This window comes from Vulpes vulpes, chromosome 3 (genome assembly GCF_048418805.1).
Source record: "Vulpes vulpes isolate BD-2025 chromosome 3, VulVul3, whole genome shotgun sequence".
In the NCBI taxonomy this organism is placed as follows: Eukaryota; Metazoa; Chordata; class Mammalia; order Carnivora; family Canidae; genus Vulpes; species Vulpes vulpes.
The window spans coordinates 117985721-118006660 of NC_132782.1; the positions used below are offsets into that span (position 1 = coordinate 117985721).

At 43.1% G+C, this 20940-nt stretch overlaps 1 protein-coding gene and 1 long non-coding RNA gene across 3 annotated transcripts in view; one reads left to right on the forward strand and one right to left on the reverse strand.

The window, feature by feature from the left end:
• Nucleotides 1-5717, forward strand: LOC140598356 (uncharacterized). Of its 2 annotated transcripts, none has more exons than XR_012000734.1 (3): nucleotides 1-137; nucleotides 3807-4008; nucleotides 4090-5717. It is a non-coding gene; the product is annotated as an uncharacterized lncRNA (long non-coding RNA). The 2 variants fall into 2 exon arrangements; XR_012000735.1 differs by having other exon boundaries at nucleotides 88-818.
• FNDC7 (fibronectin type III domain containing 7) overlaps nucleotides 3714-20940 on the reverse strand; it is a 27148-nt gene continuing 9921 nt past the window's right edge. The window contains exons 5-13 of the mRNA XM_025996329.2: nucleotides 19981-20238; nucleotides 17296-17550; nucleotides 15311-15568; nucleotides 14099-14353; nucleotides 12306-12560; nucleotides 9942-10202; nucleotides 6006-6035; nucleotides 4656-4717; nucleotides 3714-4575 (exon numbers count right to left, since the gene is read on the reverse strand). Coding sequence (XP_025852114.2) covers nucleotides 4686-4717; nucleotides 6006-6035; nucleotides 9942-10202; nucleotides 12306-12560; nucleotides 14099-14353; nucleotides 15311-15568; nucleotides 17296-17550; nucleotides 19981-20238 — 1604 coding nt within the window. The 3' untranslated portion in view covers nucleotides 3714-4575; nucleotides 4656-4685. The remainder of the gene's footprint in view (nucleotides 4576-4655; nucleotides 4718-6005; nucleotides 6036-9941; nucleotides 10203-12305; nucleotides 12561-14098; nucleotides 14354-15310; nucleotides 15569-17295; nucleotides 17551-19980; nucleotides 20239-20940) is intronic.

The window sequence follows — 20940 nt, forward strand, 5'->3', positions numbered from 1 at the left end:
GGTGGGAGAGCGCGACGTCCGACGCTCGGCGTCCACGCTCGCGGTCCTGGAGAAGGACGTCCCTGTCGCGAAGCCGTTCGCAGCGCGCGGCCCGGGGAGCGCGCTCAGCTACCCGCTAGGAAAGGTGTCCCCCGGAGGTTGGTGTCGCTCTGTTTTCAGGACACAGTGATTGTGTACGGCTCTGAGGCCCCCTCCAGGGCGCTCCTATGAATGAGAGACCCGCTTGCGAGGCCCCTTAAGCCTCGTTTGAGGCCCTTCCCGGCCGACGGTAGTCGGAAGTTGGTCGGAAAAGCGAAGGCCTTAATGAAGACCTCGCCGAACAGGAGCCCGCAGGACGGCGGCTGTGTCCTCAACAAGCAAAAGTTGACGTACGAAATTGTGTGGGAGGGGTTATCAATGCCTTGGGGGTCCAAAGGACGGATTGTTAAAGAAAGATGAAGGAATTATTGTTAAGAGCCTGTTCACAAAGGTGATTTGAGCTCAGACTTAGAAATTTGGGGCAGAAAACTACTTCCTGAGAGGAATCTTTTGAGGCGAAATCAGTTAATCACAAAATAGGGGCGCCGGGTGGCTCCGCGGTTGAGCCTCTGCCTGCGGCTCAGGTCATGACCCCCGAGACCTAGGATCAAATCCTGCGTGGGAGCCTGCTTCTCCCTCTGCCTGCGACTCCGCCTCTGTGTGTCTCTCCTGAGTAAATAAAATCTTAAAAAAGGAAAGACTTTCCTGCAGATTGCAAAGAACCAATGATCTTAATAAGTGGAAATGGTTAGTTACTATACTAGTAATGATAGTGGCTAATATTTACGGAGTGCTTCAAGGTGAGTGGATTATCTCACGGATCCTCCTTAAAGACAAGGAAACTGAAACTTGCCCAGGAGGCCGCGCTTGCGGTGGAATGCGGACTGTGTCTAAGCTACACAGAAAGCAATAGAGTATCCTGTCTATGGGATAATTTACAATATATGCTCTGTAGGAGAGAAAAGGAGAATGAAGAATAAAAGCAGCCATAAAATGGGTTTGAGCACAACCCGTGGCATTAATGGCTTTCCCATTCATGGCTTGTATGGGAATGGAAGCTGGAGCCCTGGCCTCTTTTAAACTTGCTTTAAATGGACTTAGCTGTTCAGGATCATAAATGAACACATTATTTCCCTCTCCCTTTTCAATTTAAAATCAGATTCTGCTTAGTAGAGGAGGTGGAGCCCCAAGCCCTAAGAAAAAGGCATGACAGTGCACTCACCCTTCTAAAATGGAGCTCCTTGCCCTAGAGAGGCAAACCAAGGCAGAAGAGGGAGGTGGGTGAAGTGCCTCCATCTCCTACCTTGAGGAGAATGACCAGGTGCCCAGGAATGACACAGAAACTCCCTCTGGGGCTGAAAGTCTGACTTGGATCATGTCGGGTGCAGCTGTGGCTCACGCTCCTGAAGGCTGGGTTACCAGGGAGCAGTGTGTTCTAATGGAACAAATGTGTGCCTTAGCTGCACAAAGATAACAGGTCCACAGCACAAGATGCTGTCTCTGCCTTTTAGAAGCATGTGACTTCAAACACCTGTTTCATTGCATTTGTGTGTTAAATATGATAAAACCTCACATAGCCCAAGATGAAAATCCTTATTGCCATTTTACAGATGTGAAAACTGAGACTCAGAAGCTAAATAAACCACTTAAGACCTCAGAATGACCCCAAGACCATTGCCCTTTCTGTTGTACCATACTGCATACCGTATCTCCCTTGCTCCCTTAGTTTCGTATAACCTCCCTGAGCTGTCTCTCCGCCTCTTCTAGTCTGTTTGCCTGGGCAAATTGGACAAGGAATTTGAGTCCCCTGAACATGACAGGACAGAATAAAAGGTCAAATCCAACAACACTGGTCAGAGGCAAAACACCTGCTTTGCTGGGGGGGGGGGGGGGGGGGGCGGGGGGGGGGAATAAAAAAAAATAATCAAAATAACTAAGAGCTGAATGTAAAAGCTCTTGAGTTAGGGCAAATCACTCACCATCTTATTCCCAGGCCTTCTTCATTAGTAATGATGACTTAATCATGATAATCCAGATAAATATCCTCCATAAAAGTATCATGGATTAGTAGTTCTCATCAGTGCTACACGTTGACTTGGCTATGCAAACATGAGTGGGGTACTTGACCTTTCTGAGTCTCATTTTCTTTATCAGTATAAAAGAGTAATATTGTCTAGCTCATAGAGTTGTTCTGAGAATAACTGAGTATGTGGGAAGCACCTAGAATAGAAGCACATTTTATGTGCTACATCCATATTTTAGTTTTAGTGTGGACCACCTTGTCTTCTGTGGAATTCTGACCAAAACAGCCCAGCTCAGATGCCTAAAGTAGATGGCCGTTTCATTTTGTGGCCCTGGTATTCATAAGGTATAGGTGTACTGGTCCCAGCTCCCTAGCATCCTAGAACCAGGGATTCTGACCTACATTTGGCCTTAGCCTTTGACCATTCCAATCAGCAATGAACACAGCTCTATTTGGAAGAACACCCTGCTGGCAACTGGGCTCAGCACACAGTCTTGCATGGACCCTGCACCACAGCCCAGAACACTGCCCCAGTTCATGTCTGTCTCACAGGGCATGGACCCACTCTGAACCTCATGGGCACCCCCAGATGTTCTCACCAATCTTTCTTTATATGCCACAGCCATCTACCTTCTGTTAAATTAAACAAAGAGGCCATTAAACTGAGGTGGTTCTAATGCCTTAGCAGTCTGTGTAAGCAAACCAAAACCTACACCTGTAAGTGTCTCAAGGTTAAGAAATCAAAATGTGGGGCATCTGGGTGGCTCAGTTGGCTAAGTGTCTGCCTTCAGCTCAGGTCACCATCTCAGGGTCCCTACTTAACAGGAGAGTCTGCTTCTCCCTCTCCCTAATCCCTCTCCACCCCCACTCATGCTCTCTGTCTCTCCCTCTCTTCTTTCTCTCTTGCTCACTCTAATAAATAAATAAAATCTTTTTTAAAAAATCAAAATCTAAGGACAACCAATCAGCCAGTTGGGCTTTCCCAAATGTGGAAACCACTTAAGTTACAACCAATCAAATAATATCCTTGCTTTGCTTCTCTCTTCTCTATGAAAGTGTTTCCTTGAGATCCTGTCAGTGGAGTGCCCGTAACCACTTCTGGTTTGGTGCTACTAAATTAGAATCAAGTTCTGCTCAAACTCGTAAAATGTTTAATATGCCTCAATTCATCTTTTAACACTTCCTAGCCTCCTGTCACTGAAATTTTGCTTCAGGGAAGAACTCGCCAATGTAAAACCTTTTAAGTTTCTCAAACCCGGCCACATGTCACTTGGCAAGTTTGTTAAAAATATAGATGCCCAAGCCTGGACCCAGATGTACTGAATTAAAATCTCCAGAGGTAATGTCTGGAAATCTTTATTAAGCAATGAGTTCTTCAAATGATATAGATAACACCTAGTTCAGCTCCTGTTTATATACTGTTGTTTAAGAACAAAACTAGGGCAGCCCTGGTGGCGCAGCGGTTTAGCGCTGTCTTTAGCCCAGGGCCTGATCCTGGAGACCTGGGATTGAGTCCCATGTCGGGCTCCCTGAATGGAGCCTGCTTCTCCCTCTGCCTCTTTCTCTCTCTCTCCCCTTCTGTCTCTCATAAATAAATAAAATCTTAAAAAAAAAAAAAAACTGAATTAAACTCAGCCCTACTCTGTGGTGCTCTCTGATGCAACAAACTCCATTTTTCCTACTCACATTACTTTTTTAATAAGCTTTCAAAGGACATTTTCTAGGTACAACAGATTTATATTATATATCATTGTCTTCTTCCGAGATGAAAATATTGCAGTGGGAGCATGGGGATACGACCAACAAGATTGATGATCCCACAAAAGATGTGTGCCTGTCAGTCTGCCACAGTCTGTCAGCTTTGCCTTGGCTGTCCGTCCATTGAAGTCTTTGCTCACTTACAACCATGAGTATAATCCTTCCAGCAACAGGCCAGCAGCTATACTTGCCCAGATGTTCACGCAGAGGTAACATCACAGAATGCTTTGACTTGGCAAACAATATCTGCAACTTGCTTTCTTCTTACTTGAGATGATTTGTTACTACAGGTTGCCCTGGCAGCTGTGGCTCTCCAATCTATGCCAAAGTCCTGCTGGAGGTCTTGAGATGAGCAGTGTCTCTGCGTGGTGGATATCAAGCTCTCCAGGAGTGAACATTTGCAGTCCTTGAACGGCAAGTCCTGGTGTCCATGAAATACCTATAAGTGAATGTATTGAAGTCTGTGTGGTGTTTGGATATGAAATCCCAGAGACAGTTTCTGCTAAACAGACCTTTCACACTTCCAGAATTTTCCCAGTGTGCGAGCACACTCTGGCAGTCTTCCAGAGCACTTTCTGGATTAATTTCTCTGAGTCTTCTCCATAGCAGAGCTTGAACTCCTGTGCAGATGAGGACATGCCTGACCTTGCTTGCCTTCAGGAAGTGGAGTCAGAGTTGTCCTTACAGAGGCCAAAAGAGCTTATCCTACCCTACAGGCATTTTTGTATTCTAATAGAGCTTTTCCACCTCTAATCACACTAACAATTGAGTCAACCCTGCAAAAGATATGGGAAAAAATTTTTAAAACAAAGCCAAAACACTTTGCCTTTGACTCATTTCAATGTAAGTTACTCACTAAGTCTGTTTTTAGCCAGGGTTCCCTGTGTCATTCTGCATTTCTTTTCCCCCTGTAAATCACTGGAAGGGAAGAAGCCACAAGATACATTACATATGCAGACATTTTTTTTAAAAAGCCCTCAAATGTCTCTGAAAATTAGCTTAGTATTTTGATTCAAAATGCTGTTTTCGTAGCACTTCACAGCAAGAAAACAAGAAATTAAGACAATCTGAACTGCTGAAAGGGCAAGAAGAAACTAACCAGTAGGTTCCAACTAATCCAGGTGCTTCAGGAAATGACCCCGCCCACAACCTCTACCAGTTCAGACTGCCTTGACTCAGGACAAAGAACTTTCCTCTCTACCCCCAGGCCAATTTGCTCTGTTCTCAGACAGCTTTCAAATTTTATTGATTCAGGGAGCTGTGTAGGGACAACATACTAAACCCATTTAATTACTGAGGAAGTTTCGGGGAGGAAAATCCTCCTGAAAGTGCAGGTGAGGCTAGATGCTGAGGACTAAGAATGCCTCCACAGAGTGATGTCAGGCTACCTGCTGTTAGAGCCCCATTGCCTCAGGTAGACTGTTTTCCTTTCCCTTCCAACGTGAATCAAATTCCCAGTACCAAAGTAGCTTCTTTGAATTGGAGCTGTGGTTCTCAAACTTTAGCGTGCATCAAAATCACTCAGAGGGTTTATTAAAACAAAGATTGCTGGGCCCCTGACTCATCACTCATTAGGTCTATGGTGAAGCCTCACAAATTGCGTTTCTAAGAAGTTCCCAGATGTTGCTCATGCTGTTGGCCCTGGGGCCACACCTTGAGAGCCAATGAATTAGGGTATTATGAAGACTGACTTTACAATGCACATATCCTGGAAGTAGCATGCTAAAATGTTAATAACTGACACATGGGGGTGCCTGTGTGGCTCAGCGGTTGAGCATCTGTCTTGCGCTCAGGTTGTGATCCCCGGGTTCTGGGATCGAGTCCCAGATCAGGCTCCCCGCAGGGAGCCTGCTTCTCCTTCTGCCTCTCTCTTTGTATCTCTCATGAATGAATAAATAAAATCTTAAAAAAATAAAAACTGTCTTGAGAAGTGCTTGGCTGGCTTAGTCTCTGAAGTGAAGGATGAAGCGGCTGCCTCTACTGAACCATATTTACATTTTCCTGTGGGACCCTGGAAACTGAAGAGACTTCCGAATGCAAAGGAATTCATCCTAACTGGTGAAATCTGAGGGGAGACATTGCAATAGGGGAGAAAAGGTTGTGGGAGGCGAGAGCAAGAAAGAATCAGCTTTAATCCCTACTATATTACATCACCCGAAAGAGCAACAACAAAAATTCTATTTTATCCATGAGAAAAGTGACTTACCCATTCCAAGTGTACTTCCAGAGCAGGTTACTGTAATGAATAAAAACAAAAGCATTTAAAATATATTAATGAACATATTTAAGATGGTGAAGATATTAAAAAAAAAGATAGTGAAGATATAACTTAAAGAATAATGGGATAGTGAACCAAAGACTGATTAAGACCCAGCTTGAGTGATAAAAGGATATAACTACTAGCAGTATGACCTTGGACAAGTCACTTCACTTTTCTGTGCTTTAGTTTATCTGTAAAGTGGTAAGAATCAGAATGCCAACCTCATAAGGTTGTTATAGGGATCAACTAAGTTAGCATATGTAAAGCCCTCAAAATAGTGCTGGACACATACACTCAATAAACAGTCATTATTATCATTTATAATATTGTCTTAATTATCAAAGGAAGGCACCACTGATATCGAAAAAAAAGAAACCCAAGAAACAAAACCAAAAATATTTCCCTAGACACCTGTTTTTTTAGCAGAGAGATGGAGCAAAAGTGGATTCCCTAACTGGAGTCTAGACACCTAATCCTTGCTAATGTGGAATGACTGCAGGCTTGAGATGGCATCCCAGCAGTGGGTATTAGAGTTCTTTTTTTTTTTTTTTTAAAGATTTTATTAATTTATTTGATAGAGAGAGCACAAGCAGGGGGAGAAACAGAGGGAGAGGGAGAAGCAGGCTCCCTGCTGAGCAGGGAACCTGCTGTGTGGCTAGATCCCAGGGCCTGGAGATCATGACCTGAGTGGAAAGCAGATGCTCAACCAACTGAGCCACTCAGGCTCCCCAGGTATTAGAGTTCTAACTAACAAGGACTTCTGGTGATTAACATACTGGCTGTAGGATCCCAGGCAACCAGAGAAACTCATTAATTTATTCATTTTTTAATTTAAAATATATTGGGTGATAGTTGTGTGCTTTGTGTTGAGAATCCAGAGATTATCATTTATTAGGGGAAATAACACGTTTTCAATTCAAGTCATATGATGTCATAAAGACACAGGTGATATGGGGTCATAAAGGAGGTAGCAAGAAGAATAAATCAACTTCTAGGATTTGGAAATTTTACAGAGGAGAAGAAATTTGTGCTGGTGGAGTTCCTTTGATGGAGGTGGAATTCCAGGCAAAGAGAAGAGTACTGCATCAGCTCAGAGGCAAGCTGGGCATGGTATATGTGTGTGGTGAGGGCAGGTGTGTGTGGCTACACTGGAGAATAGAGTCTTCTCAGGACAGATGTTGTGGAATGAGCCTAGAATTAATATTGCTTAACCAGCAGGCATTTGTCACATGTAGCTGCTGAAAACTCCAAATGTGGCTAGTCTGAACTGAAGTGTGCTGTGGAGCATAAAATCCACACCAGATTCTCAGTATGAAAAAAATAATGTGAAATTTTTATACTGATTTCATGTGGAAATTATAATATTTTGGATATATTGGATTAACTAAAATGTATTATTAATTTTACCTTTTTAATTTTTAATGTAGCTACTAGAAAATTTAAATTTTTTTCATACATGGCTTGTACTAAATATCTTTTGGACAATGCAGGTGTAGGAAGACCAACTAACAGACAGACTATGAGGAGCCTTGAATGCCACGCTCAAAGTATTGGCTTTTTTCCTATTGGGAAATGGAACACTTTTGAGGATTTTTTTTTAAAAGATTTTATTTATTCATGAGAGACACACACACACAGAGAAGCAGAGACACAGGCAGAAGACGAAGCAGGCTCCATGCAGGGAGCCTGACATCGGACTTGATCCTGGGTCTCCAGGGTCAGGCACTGGGCTGAAGGCAGCACTAAACCACTGAGCCACCTGGGCTGCCCATTTTTGAGGATTTTGAAGCGTAAAAGAAACACAAATTCAGTGTCCTGGAATGACAACTCTGGTAATAGTATGGAGGCTGGCATGAGTTCAGGAAGACAAGCCTGGTACAATATTCTAGGTGAGAAGTGGTGAGGGCCTATTATATAGCAGTAGGTGTAGGAGAGAGAAGAATTTGGATTTAAAAACCATCATGAGGGGCCCCTGGGTGGCTCAGTGATTGTCTACCTTTGGTTCAGGTCGAGATCCCGGGGTCCTGGGATCAAGTCCCACATCAGGCTCCCTGTGGGGAGCCTGCTTCTCCTTCTGCCTCTCTCTATCTCTCATGAATGAATAAATAAAATCTTAAAAAAAAAATAAAAACTGTCTCGAGAAGTGCTTGGCTGGCTTAGTTGGTAGAACATGCAACCCTTGAGTGTGGGGTTGTGAGTTCAAACCCCATGCGAGGTACAGAGATTACTTTAAAAGTTTTAAAAAGGGGAGCACCTGGGTGGATCAGGCAGGTAAGCATCTGCATTTGGCTCAGGTCATGATCCCTGGGACACAGGATTGAGCCCCATGTTGGGCTCCCTGCTGAGCGGGGAGTCTGCCTCTCCCTCTCCATCTGCCTCTCCTGCTCTCTCTCTCTCTCTCTCTCTCTCTCTCTCTCGCCCTCTCTCTCAAATAAATAAAATCTTCAAAAAAATAGTTAAAAAGAAAATACATCATGAAGTGAACAGGACAGGACTTGGAGACCCCTGAGATCAGGAGGGTGAGAGAGAGGGAAGCTGACTCCCAGGTGATCAGCTCTCATACCTGAAACAAGGATGCCAGGAGGAAAATTAGAAACTGCAGGAGAAGATCAGGAGTTCTCTTGGGCCCTGAGGAGTTGGAAGCCCTGGGGCACCTCCAGGTAGAGGTATAAAAATATGAATTTAGGGGTTAGAAGAGTCAAATATGAATTTGAATATGAATTTAGGGGTGAGAAGAAGAGAAAGGTTATAGATAGAGATGTGGGAGCCGAAGCTTCAGTTTTTTCATTTATGAATTGGAGATAATAAGATTTGTTAAATCTAATTCAGAGTTATTTTGAGCATTTAATAAGAGACTGAATGTGAAAACACTTGATAAATCGTAAAATGTAATGCAAATATGATGAAGCACTGTTATTGAAAGAAAGTCTCTTTTTTTCCTAAGAGCTGACCCTCACCCCAAGAACCTATTCCTGTCCTTTCCCATAGGGCACTACTCTAAGCCAGCTTGTCCTATGGACAAGATAATGAAAAAATGAGGAATCAGAGCATGACAGCCATGCACAGCAAGAACACCAATATGAGGAACTGGCCTGGTTCTGTCCAGGGACCATTTGAGCCCTCGTGCCACCTATATGTAATTGGGAATTTTAGATTCTGGTTTTCAGTAAAGGTTTCTGAGCTAATATTTACTCTTTCTGTGATCACCTATAAAGTTCTAGGACCTTATCATCTCGTTTCTTTATAAAATTTTTTTAGAAATATATGAAAAATATATGACTATCCCCTGGGCAAGGTAGCAGAAGGTGCTGGAATACAGAGCAGGAGAATTGCTAACATTCTTCTGCTAGTTCTGGTGAGATGGCAGCTGCTGACAGTCTTGTTTTGTGATCACAGACTGCCTGCCCACTCATATTTCCAAACCTAGCTTATGATTTATAAATTCATTTTTTCCCCTGATCCTCCAACTTCTGCTCAGTCATAAGTCTGAACTTGTGCAGAGATTCAAGTCTCTTAATTTCCAACATTTCAGGGTGTGTCTCATTATCTCTGAGACTATGTTAAAAATCTATTCCCAAACCTCAAAGCAGAAAATCATTTTAAATCCGCTTTACTATTTAAACAGCAAGCATCTGGTCCTTTTTCTGAAAAAGAAAGGGTCAGCAAAGTGAAGAAAGGAGTGTCTCCAAATCATATGATAAGAAAGCATCACAATTCCAAAGAAGCTTGAGGTCCCTGTAGCCAGAATCCACATGCAGGGTGTAGAAAATTTCACACCTCCCTGACCTTCTACATAGCAAATAAGTGTAATTGCTCTGAGTCTTGATTCACAGATGGAGTTCAGGGTTTTAAATAGAGGGTTTAAGGGCTCTATTGCTCTACCTGAATATATTTTTTTTGGACAGAAAGTAAGCTTCAGTCCTGTCTCAGAGACTGGTGAGACCATCACGGTATATACATCCCCACAGGGTATCTCGGTGACATCACAAAAACTGAGGCCAGCACTTGGGGCACACGTGAAAATGCCTTTGGAACCATAGAGGTCAGTGCTGTAATTGGCAGAGCCCCTGGAGGCTTGCCAGTAGATTCGAATGCCATTAGGGCCCAGTCTATACAATTTCACTCCCAATGGGCAGCAGGCACCTGCAGGGGAAAAACAGACACAAATCACATTTCATCATCAGATAAGCATGGAAGCAAAGTAAGTTTCCCCTAAAAACCTAAATAATGCATAATTAGAGCATTATTTGAAGGGGTACGCAAGTTCTTTCCATGATTAGAAATCCCTATATGAAAAAAAAAAAAAGAAATCCCTATATGATGGTGAGGTGGGCCATGAATTTTTAATAGAGAACAATGGTGAGGCCAAAAGTCCCCACTTGGCAGCTACAGTATCTCAAACTATGTGAGTCAAATGCACAACATTCTTGTCAAGAGATTTCATAATGTCCTAGTTCCATATGATTTTAGTGGGATTGAATTTAAATTAACTGCATTCAGCTTTAATTGAAAAGACCTATTTTGCTAGCTGAGTAGCATGATGCCTGGGGAACAGTGACTTACATAGCAGTCAAGTGACCAGGCTTTGCTCACCCCACTGTGTCCATGCTAGCTCACTAGATCCTTCTTTTTCTCTTCTCTAAATGCCTTGAGCAGGCCACACACTCTGTGTCAAGCAGGGCACCAGATGGTGGACTACTCAGTAACTAAGATAAAAATGTTGTTGTACAACAATTTAAATTAAAATCCAGTTACAGATAATTAGGTTCTTTTGATTCGTTCTTTCCTTTAAAAAAAAAAAAAAAAAAAAAAAGCAGCTTTTTACATGGGAAGATAAGCAGCAGGCCATATTCCCAGAACTGGATATCAGGGTTAGAATTTAGGCAGCAAATCTGATGGAAAACAATGGGCCCAAAGAAAATATGAAACCCCTTACATATGTATAGCATGTTATAAATGCTTTCACATTATAGTTATTACTATTTCTCTTACCAATGAGGAAGCAAAATCAGGGAAGATAAGGCAACACAGCTTATAAGAAGCCACGTCTCAGGACGCCTGGGTGGATCAGCGATTTAGCGCCTGCCTTTGGCTCAGGTCATGATCCTGGGGTCCTGGGATCAAGCCCCACATTGCAGGGAGCCTGCTTCTCCCTCTGTCTGTGTCTCTGCCTCTCTCTTTGTGTCTCTCATCAATCAATAAATAAAATCTTAAAACACACACACGCACAGCAAAAACGCCATGTCCTTAGGCTCCTGGCTGAAGATTCTATTGTCCCTGGGGTGGCAAAATTTCAGCTCTCCCATCCCATGTCCTGGGGTAGACACAATAAACTGATCATTGTACTCTTATGTTGGTAAATTGAAGACCAATAAAAATTAATTTATTAAAAACAAAAGGTGTTTTAAGGAGTTTTGTTTCTTTTTTCTTCCTTCCTTTCCTTTTTCAAAACAGTGCTCCAAAGCAGCCACTTCAGTGGACTAGAATCATCAAGAGAATCTTCTTTGCTAACCCTGTACCACTTCTACCCTCCCCTGCTATTCCTATTGATTTGGTCTTTGTGAAGAACAAGATACAAAACTGTCAGTAGACAGTGCTCCTTTTTAGCCTGTTGAAATAAGAAACCATAGAAGGAGCTGGAGTGGTTTAGACGAGAGAGGTAATAGTGTAATATAATGAGAAGAAAAGAATTCAAGCCAAATAGAATGTGTGACCTCAATGCTTTCCGAGAACTCTTACAGACTGATTTACTCTGTGCTGCAGGTAGCTGTGTCATAGAAAAATCTGTCCTCCCTTCAAAAAAAGTACATCTGAGCCATGTCACCCAGGGAACTAATTCAGCAACCACCAAGAGGAGCCTCTGAAGCTTTGAGGTTCTTTTTTTTTTTTTTTTTCTAAGATTTTATTTATCTATTCATGAGAGACACAGAGAGAGGCAGAGACACGGACAGAGGGAGAAGCAGGTTCCACGCAGGAGCCTGATGCAGGGCTCGATCCCCAGACCTGGGATCACATCCTGAGATGAAGGCAGACGTTCAACCGCTGAGCCACCCAGGCATCCCTGAAGCTTTGAGGTTCTAAATTAAGAGGAAAACTGTAAACATTTTAGAAAGTACTATGAATGTATAATGCTAACCTGATGGAGATGCAGCATCTTTTTAAATGAGAAGGAGGGGCTTGTGTCTGGATTTATAATAGCCAAAATCCTTATTGGTACGCCATAGCTGGAGTTTAGAATTCACTTACTAGAGGAATAAGCTTGGTAGGTGCAGTCTGCCGTCAACCCAGTGGCACTAATCGCTTTTAATGCCACTGTATAATTGATGCCACATGCGATGCATCCCAGGAGGCACTGGTTTTGATGGGTGAGACACTTAGACTGTCCAGTGTGTGACTCCAGAACCGTCACATAAGTTTGGGCCCCGGTCCCAGCAGTCCAGCTCACATTGATTACTGACTGGGTGACCTGAGTTACTGTCAGACCAGCTGGACAGCATGGCACTTAGATGGAGAAAAAGAGAAAGAATTGGGGATTTATTGTGGACAATAACCAAGAATGGTATTTTGTCTATATTTCATTCAATATCCTAAAGTTCTCAAACCTTCAATTGTTAAGCAAAATCTCATTCCCTCTGATACATTATTTAACATCAAGTGTACATAGGGGGTGCTTTCCCCCAAGAACGGTGTACTAACTAGCTGTGGGTAATGTGAGTTCTAGGTTTTTTTTTTTCAGATTAAGAAAGAAATCCTTGGTTGTTTCCCAACTTTAACCATTCCAGTTGCAAATTTCAAAGCAATGGCTGCATTCACCTCTTCTCTCAAAATAACATTTCATAGCCTTTACAATTCAATGTGTTTTGCCTTTTTCATGTATTTCATAGTACATAATTGATATAAAAGCTCACAATATTTTTAGCCACTTAAGAATTCCACAGACAATTCTCAGTTTTTCAGGGGCCCATTATTCAGGATATAGGATATCTAGAATCTTCCTGAATATTGGGCATTGTCTCTGATCTGTTGCTTTTCTTTTTTTTTTTCTTTTTTTTTTTTTTTTAATGATAGTCACAGAGAGAGAGAGAGAGGCAGAGACACAGGCAGAGGGAGAAGCAGGCTCCATGCACTGGGAGCCCGACGTGGGATTCGATCCCGGGTCTCCAGGATCGCGCCCTGGGCCAAAGGCAGGCGCCAAACCGCTGCGCCACCCAAGGATCCCCTGATCTGTTGCTTTTCATGTTTCAACTCATAGTTCAAAGCTCCATATATTGTATATAAGAGAAAATAATGTCCAAAGGCTTTAAGTAATTTGCTAAATTCCCCTCACACCTGGCGCTATGAAGCAGGAGCAGCGTTCTCTTATGCAGCTCTCACTATGTGTGAGGCACCATGCCAAGTGCTTGCAGCATTAACATTCACAACCACCCAAGGAATCTACGATCCCCCTCTCACCAATTAGAAAACTGAAATTCCGAAAGCATTTTATACAGAAAGATTTGAAAGGGCTGAGCCCAAGAAATAAAAAATGAGCCAGATCATTTGGTCACTTGCTAGTTGTTTTGGGAGAGGAAGTCACAGAGGAATATGAATTCAAATAAATGTTTTGTAGAGTCAATGCTTTCCTCCTTTGATGTCAGCATATTAGAGTCTTCTGATGATATTTTTACAGAAACTGTGTCCAAATATTGCAAGTTTTATTTTCTAAGACCAGGGCTGTTCATGAGTTCAATGTATTTCTACCACACTTCGGGTAGATCAGATGAGAAAGTTCATGTCTTATAACAATATCTAAGGACGAGCTGAAGTCAATGTTCAGGCTGGTGGTTGCTACCTACCTGTTTCTTTTTTTTTTTTTTTTAATTTTTATTTATTTATGATAGTCACAGAGAGATAGAGAGAGGCAGAGACACAGGCAGAGGGAGGAGCAGGCTCCATGCACCGGGAGCCCGATGTGGGATTCGATCCCGGGTCTCCAGGATCGCGCCCTGGGCCAAAGGCAGGCGCCAAACCACTGCGCCACCCAGGGATCCCCTACCTACCTGTTTCTAGGGGCACAATGTAGCTGGGCAGGCTCCGTCCTGCCTGTGTTTCGGCCACTGCAGTGATGGAGAACATGGAGCCACAGGGCAAGCCCCCCATGGTGCAGGACTCTCCTCTGCTGCTACACAGATACCGCCCTTTCTCCCCCTGGGCAGTCACTGTGTAAGTGGCATCATCATTAGTGGATCGCCAGTGCACGTTAATTGTGGAGAAATCATCCTTTGAAACATTTTTTATTTCAGGCCTGCAAGGAGCTAAGAGATTTTTAGGTTATTAATGGGAACGGCTGAGTCAAAAAATATCAGGTGTGCCATTTGTTTTAAACCGATTTTTTTCCCAAATGAGATCATCACTACTTTCAACCTGACAAAGCACATAGGCCAGATTCACAGAGCTTTTGGGTGGAAACATGGTGTTAGATTCCTATAGCATCAGACTCACTGGAAAACATTGAGGCATTTTGAACTCCAAAAGCAAAAGCAATTAAGACAAACATTTAGGGACTTGGGGTGCCTGGGTGGCTCTGTGAGCTAAGCATCCAATCTTTTTTTTTATGATTTTATTTATTTGAGAGAGAAAGAAAGCACAAGCTGGGGGCAGGGCAGGAGAGAGGGAGAAGCAGGCTCCCTGCTGAGCAAGGAACCTGATGCAGGGGCTCAATCCCAGCACCCTGGAGATGCTTAACTGACTGAGCCACCCAGGCACCCATCATCCAACTCTTGATTTTGGCTCATGTCAGGATCTCAGGGTCCTGAGATCAAGCCCCACGTCAGGCTCTAAGCTGGGTGTGGAGCCCACTTAAGACTCTCTCCCTCTCCCTCTGCCTCCCTACTATAACACTCTCTCTCTCTCTCTCTCTCTCTCTCTCTCTCTCTCTCTCTCTCCCCCTCCAAAAAAAAAAGAAAGAAAGACAAAAGATGTGGGCTTGACTTTCATGGTGTGAATATAGACAAGCCCCCAAAAGTCAGAGGAACCGAATGGCTGAAGTAATCCCTGGGGAAACCTTCCACTCTTCCATTACCTCCTTTTTTTGTTTTCTTGTCTTCCCACTTCCCCTGTTCTACCTTCCCTTCGGCCTCTCCGTAGAAAGACAGGGGCTCTAATGGTCCCCACAAAGAGCTGTTTTATAGTTCTTGCTAAACGTCCATTCCGAGGGACATAGCTGGGGTGAATTGTTCAAAGTCAGTGAAGGAAACCATGTTGTATCATACCTGTGGTTATGAATCGGGAAGTACACGACATGTTGCTGCCCCGGACTTCACTAAAGGAATACACTGTGATGTTGTACTTGGTGTCACACTCTAGAGCTGAGAGGGTGCAAGCAGGAGCCGTGTCATTGCACTCAACCACATTGAACCCATCTACAGCCTTGGTTTCATAAAGTTCGGCACCACGGACAGGAGACCAGACGATCTCTACTCTATCACTGGACACTAACACCGGGTTAATGTCAGTAGGACAACAGGGAGCTGAAAGCAGGAGCAGAGAGAGAGAATGGAGGTCAGTGAAGGAGCAGTGATATCAGAGGGACCTGACTTTCTGGTGCCCAGAGCCTCTGCCACTGGTCTCCTAAATTGCTGCAAGAATCTCCATGGGGAGCCTGAGTGGCCGAGTCGGTTAAGTGTCTGACTTGATTTCCATTCAGGTCATGATCTCAGGGTCTCTAGATTGAGCCTGGCATTGTGCTCCGTGCTGGGTGTGGAGCCTGCTTGAGTTTCTCTTTCCCTTTCCCTCTCCTTCTATCCCTCCCCTCCCTCTCCCAAATAAGTAAATAAATAAATAAATAAATAAATAAATAAATAAATAAATTCTCCTACAATTCTCTCCAGCTCCAATCTTGGCCTAACACCCACTACATAGAGGATAATTCCTCGACGCATGACGTCTAAAGGTCATTAAAAGCTGCATCCAGTCTACATGTTCAGTTGTGCCTCCCCCATCACCAGCCACACCAGTCTTCTCAATTCCCCAGCCCACATATGTTCTCATTTCTCTATGCCTCAAGGACTGTTAACCCTCTACTGGAATGCTATTCCCCTCTTCTGCCTGAGAAAAATCATACCTTGTCTAACAGCTAGATCCCATCAGTCTTTACAAACACCAGATAAAACTGAGGGCTGCAGGAGGGGCAAATATCATTGTATTAGTAGATCTTAGAAGAGACCCTATATCATGTCGTGGATGAATTCTGACAATTCTGACAAATGTCTAGCTCAGCTTGACTTTCTCTGGGATGCCCTTGTCCCACCTACATTCCATCCACCCTTAAACATCCAAGTCAAGGCCACTCCTTCTGGAAAGCCCTCCTATGCTTTTGAGACTTGATTGGTAGCCCCTTAATTCCATATTCTAAAGGCACCAATTATTTGATTCTTTCATCTTGGTAAAATTTATTGTAATCCAGCTAGTAGTGTTATTATGTAATGATATTCTAATGTTCTTATTTGTAAGCATGGTTCACTAATTTCAAGTCACTCCATTCATTCTTCAGAAATCAAGCCTCTCCTATAGGCTGATCACACTATGATAAGCATTGAGGATGAAGAGGTAAATAAAACAATCCCTGCTCTGTCTGTGGAAGATCCAAGCCTAGGGGTGGAGAATAATAGTAGTAATGATGCTAATAAAAATACTTTGCATTGTGCTTTACCACATACAAATACCTTTCATACTCATGCTCTCATTATTTGTCCGATTTTGCTGTGGAGGATACTAAGGAACTAGAAAGGCAAACATCATTATCTATCCTTATTCTGTAATGGGTTAGTGGTCACAACAGGACTTAAACACAGGTGTCCTGCTGCAGAGCCTTTTGCGCGATGCCACAACTCTACAATTGCATCTCTGGTTTTGGGTCTTGGGGAAAGAGTGAACTCCTGAGACAGGAGGACTGCAACCCCTTCGGCACCTTACATAGGGTGCTGAGCACTGAGTAGATCTTGGTGGGGGGGGTTGGCTTTTCAGAGCAGGTGTGAACGACCATATTCTTTGCTTTCTTCCTAAGCCTTGTGTTATCCTCAAGCTTGAGTCCATGAAGCCAAAATTTCCTGATCTGGAAAGAATGTGAGAGGAGAGCTTCTCTTTCTGTTCTAGGCCATAGCATGACTCTCAGGTATTCTAGGTAAATCAACTGGGTGATCTACGCTGCTGTTAAGTGAACTCCAGACTCCCTTTATAAGCATCAAGTGCAACTTACCTGTGGTATAATTGACCACATCGCCCAGAGGACTCTGGCCTGCCTTGTTATAGGCAAAAACACTGATAAAGTAAGTGAAGCCACATTCAGATAAGAAATTGCACTGGGTGAGGGATGTGTTGCAGTGGACTTCCAAGCCATCGTCACTCTTCACAAAGGCCACATAGTAATCGCCCAGATCTACACTGGACCAAGCCACAGATAGGTGGCCAGGAGGATCTTCTCGGATGGTCACTCTGCCAGGTGCACAAGCAACTAGGAAACAGTAAATAATGAACAGCTATGAGTGTCTTGCAAGAGATTTTTCTTTGCATCTTTGCAATTGTCCAGGATTGTTCACACGCCATGGACAAGGAATGCATCAGATAGTATGTGCAGGCCAACAAGACATTCTCACATGTCGTAAAATTTATCTTACACAATACCTGCTAGTTAGACCATGTCAAAGAGGCATGGATCCCCTTTGTTGCTACTGCCTGCATTTCTGTGTTAAGGCAACGCCAGGATCAGCACAGAATTCAAATGAAGTTTATTCTTTAAAACTCTAAGCTTTTAAAATTTTAGCCATCTCTAGTGGGAATCTTTCTAAAATATATTTCACAATTCTGGAACCTGGGAAACACATAGCATCTTCTAAACATAGTTCTTTTATTGATAACTGTGGGCCGTTCCCATGATCATGACTAACTGTTTTATGCCCAAAGTGCAGTGGTGCCTCCCTACTGTAAATGTGCAGGATTGCTTCCCTGCCACTTTACCCTGGCTGCACATTAGAATTCACGGAGGAGCTTTTATAAACCAGTCATACCCAGACTCCATGCCCAGCAACTCTGATTTAATTGGTCTTAGGTGGATTTGTGAAAAGCTCCCCAGATTCTCTTAATGTGCATCCAAGACTGGGAAACACTGGAAGGTTCTCTTCTGCATTAAATGACTAACTTGGATCTGCTGTGCTTTTGAAAGTGTATTCTTATCTCTTCCTTCACTCTCAGCTATCCCGACCTCATGACCCTTCCTAATGTGCCAACCAGAGTAAATTACAACTGTCAGAAGGGAAACCAAATCACCAGGTTTGCTATCAGTGACCTTAATTTAACACAACTATAAGAAACTGTGGAGCTGAGGGCTTGGCTGTACTGTTTCCCTGTGAAATAACAGTGCATCAACTTGGTGATAGCTCTTTTCCTCCCTGTTCAGAAGCCTTTTATACTTCGAGTGATGTAGTTCTGACTGTTGGGTAAAGTGGACATTATTGTGATTATCTACATTTTCTTTGGCTTAGAGGACTAAAATCAGGCAATCCTAGGCTTGAATCTAGCTCTAGCACTCACTGTTGGTGTGCCTTTGGAAAAATTATTTCACTTCTCAGACCTAAAACTTTCCTGTCTGAAAAAGGAGGTAATAGAGCCTACCTCGTTGAGTGGTCATGAAAATTAAATAAAATCATGTATTTATAGTGCCTGGTACATAGCAGGTCTTCACTAAATTTTAGTTCCCATCACCAAAATGTACAAATATTTCTAGAGGAGTAAAACTCCATATTTGTGAGTCATTATTTCTTGATAAGATGAAAATGAAGATATTTAAACACATACTGGGATGCCTGGGTGGCTCAATTGGTGAAGCAACTGCCTTTAGCTCAGGTCATGATCCTGGGGTCCTGGGATCAATCTCCATATCTGAGTCCCTGATCACTGGGGAATCTGCTCTCTCTGCTCATGCTCTCTCTCTCTCTCCCTGTTCTCTCTCTCCCTCTCAAATAAATAAATAAATAAATAAATAAATAAATAAATAAATAAATAAATAAAATCTTTACACACACACACACACACACACACACACACGGGCAGCCTGGATGGCCTAGTGGTTTAGCGCCGCCTTCAGCCTAGGGCGTGATCCTGGAGACCCAGGATCGAGTCCCACGTCGGGCTCCCTGCGTGGAGCCTGCTTCTCCCTCTGCCTCTCTCTCTCTCTCATGAATAAATAAAATCTTTAAAATAAAAAACAAACAAACACAGACACATACTAAGAATTATAGACTGCCCATCTTTATCTTTAAAAAATAGCTCCCACCAGGTCTAGGTCTGTGAAGCATGATGTAAGGAAGAGGCTGCTATCTGTACCGCATGGTTAGAGCTGTGTATCACTCCAACTGGATTTTTTTTTAACCTTTTTTTTTTTTTAATTTATTTATTTATTCAGTGAGAACGAGAGAGAGGCAGAGACACAGGCAGAGGGAGAAGCAGGCTCCATGCAGAGGGAGAAGCAGGCTCCGTGCAGGAGGCCTGACGTGGGACTCCATCCCGGGTCCCCAGGATCACACCCTGGGCTGCAGGCGGCGCTAAACCGCTGCGCCACCGGGGCTGCCCACTCCAACTGGATCTTAGAATTTGTACAACTTTACAAAGGATAAAGAAGATTAATTAATGGTAGACTAGAATAGGAGCCAGGACTTCAATCAATTTTCAAAGAAGTGCTTTTTCCAGTGTATGATATCTGGTTTCAGTATCACATTATTAAAACTCATTAGATTGTCCAATTCCACGCTTTCATTGGAAAGCCTAGTCAGGCTTTCATTTTCACCGCTTCCAGAATGTTCTGGAACATTATCAGGTGATTATGTTTCCCTTCTGGCAGTCACTCTGGTTCACAGGCCCCAGAGTGATCTCACTCTTGTTTACATACCAGTTTTTAGGGCCTCTGCTGAAGTTGATTGGCTAGAACCAGCATCATTACTCGCTAAAACTGAAATGAGGTACTCAGTCCCACACTGGAGGGAGGAGATGGTACAGGTACTGAGAGTTGTACTACAGCTCAGCTTTGAAGAATCACTCGAAGCCATCACAGTATAGTTGAAAGCTCCTTCCGTTGGGGCCCATGAAACAGAGGCCTTCAGAGCCCCACTGTCAAAAGAGACTTGAATGTTGGCAGGAGCTTGAGGACCTAGATTTTTGAGAAACAATTAAGATTTTGCAGTAGCTTTAAGAACCCAAGTAAGATTTGACCTAACGATATCCTAAAGCTTGGGGGATGGGGTGCCACCATAGTAGGATAATTGCTAGTATTTAGAGCATAACATTGGAATTTAGGATAACACATCTGCCATTGACTATGAAAACTCTAGCTAGCTATGTGACTTTGGCCATGTTATTTAGTCTGTTATTTAATTTTTTTTATCAACTGTAAAATGGATCTAGGGATCCCTGGGTGGTGCAGCGGTTTGGCGCCTGCCTTTGGCCCAGGGCGTGATCCTGGAGACCCGGGATCGAATCCCACGTCGGGCTCTCGGTGCATGGAGCCTGCTTCTCCCTCTGCCTGTGTCTCTGCCTCTCTCCCTCTCTCTCTGTGTGTGACTATCATAAATAAAAATTAAAATGTATCTAATAAGATCGAGTCCCTAACATACATAGTTGGTAATAAGCATATTTTGAATGAATGAATCAGTGAATGCACAACACAATAAGTGATCGAATAATTAAATGAAATTGTATACATGAAGGGCTAAAAGGACCATGTGGGTATGTTACTATTAAGTGGGAGGTCAAATATTCTATTATTGATTGATGAAGCTGAATAGATTAGGCTTCAACAATATCCCTTCTTTACCTTTTATTTTTTACTTATTTTTTAAAAGATTTATGTTTT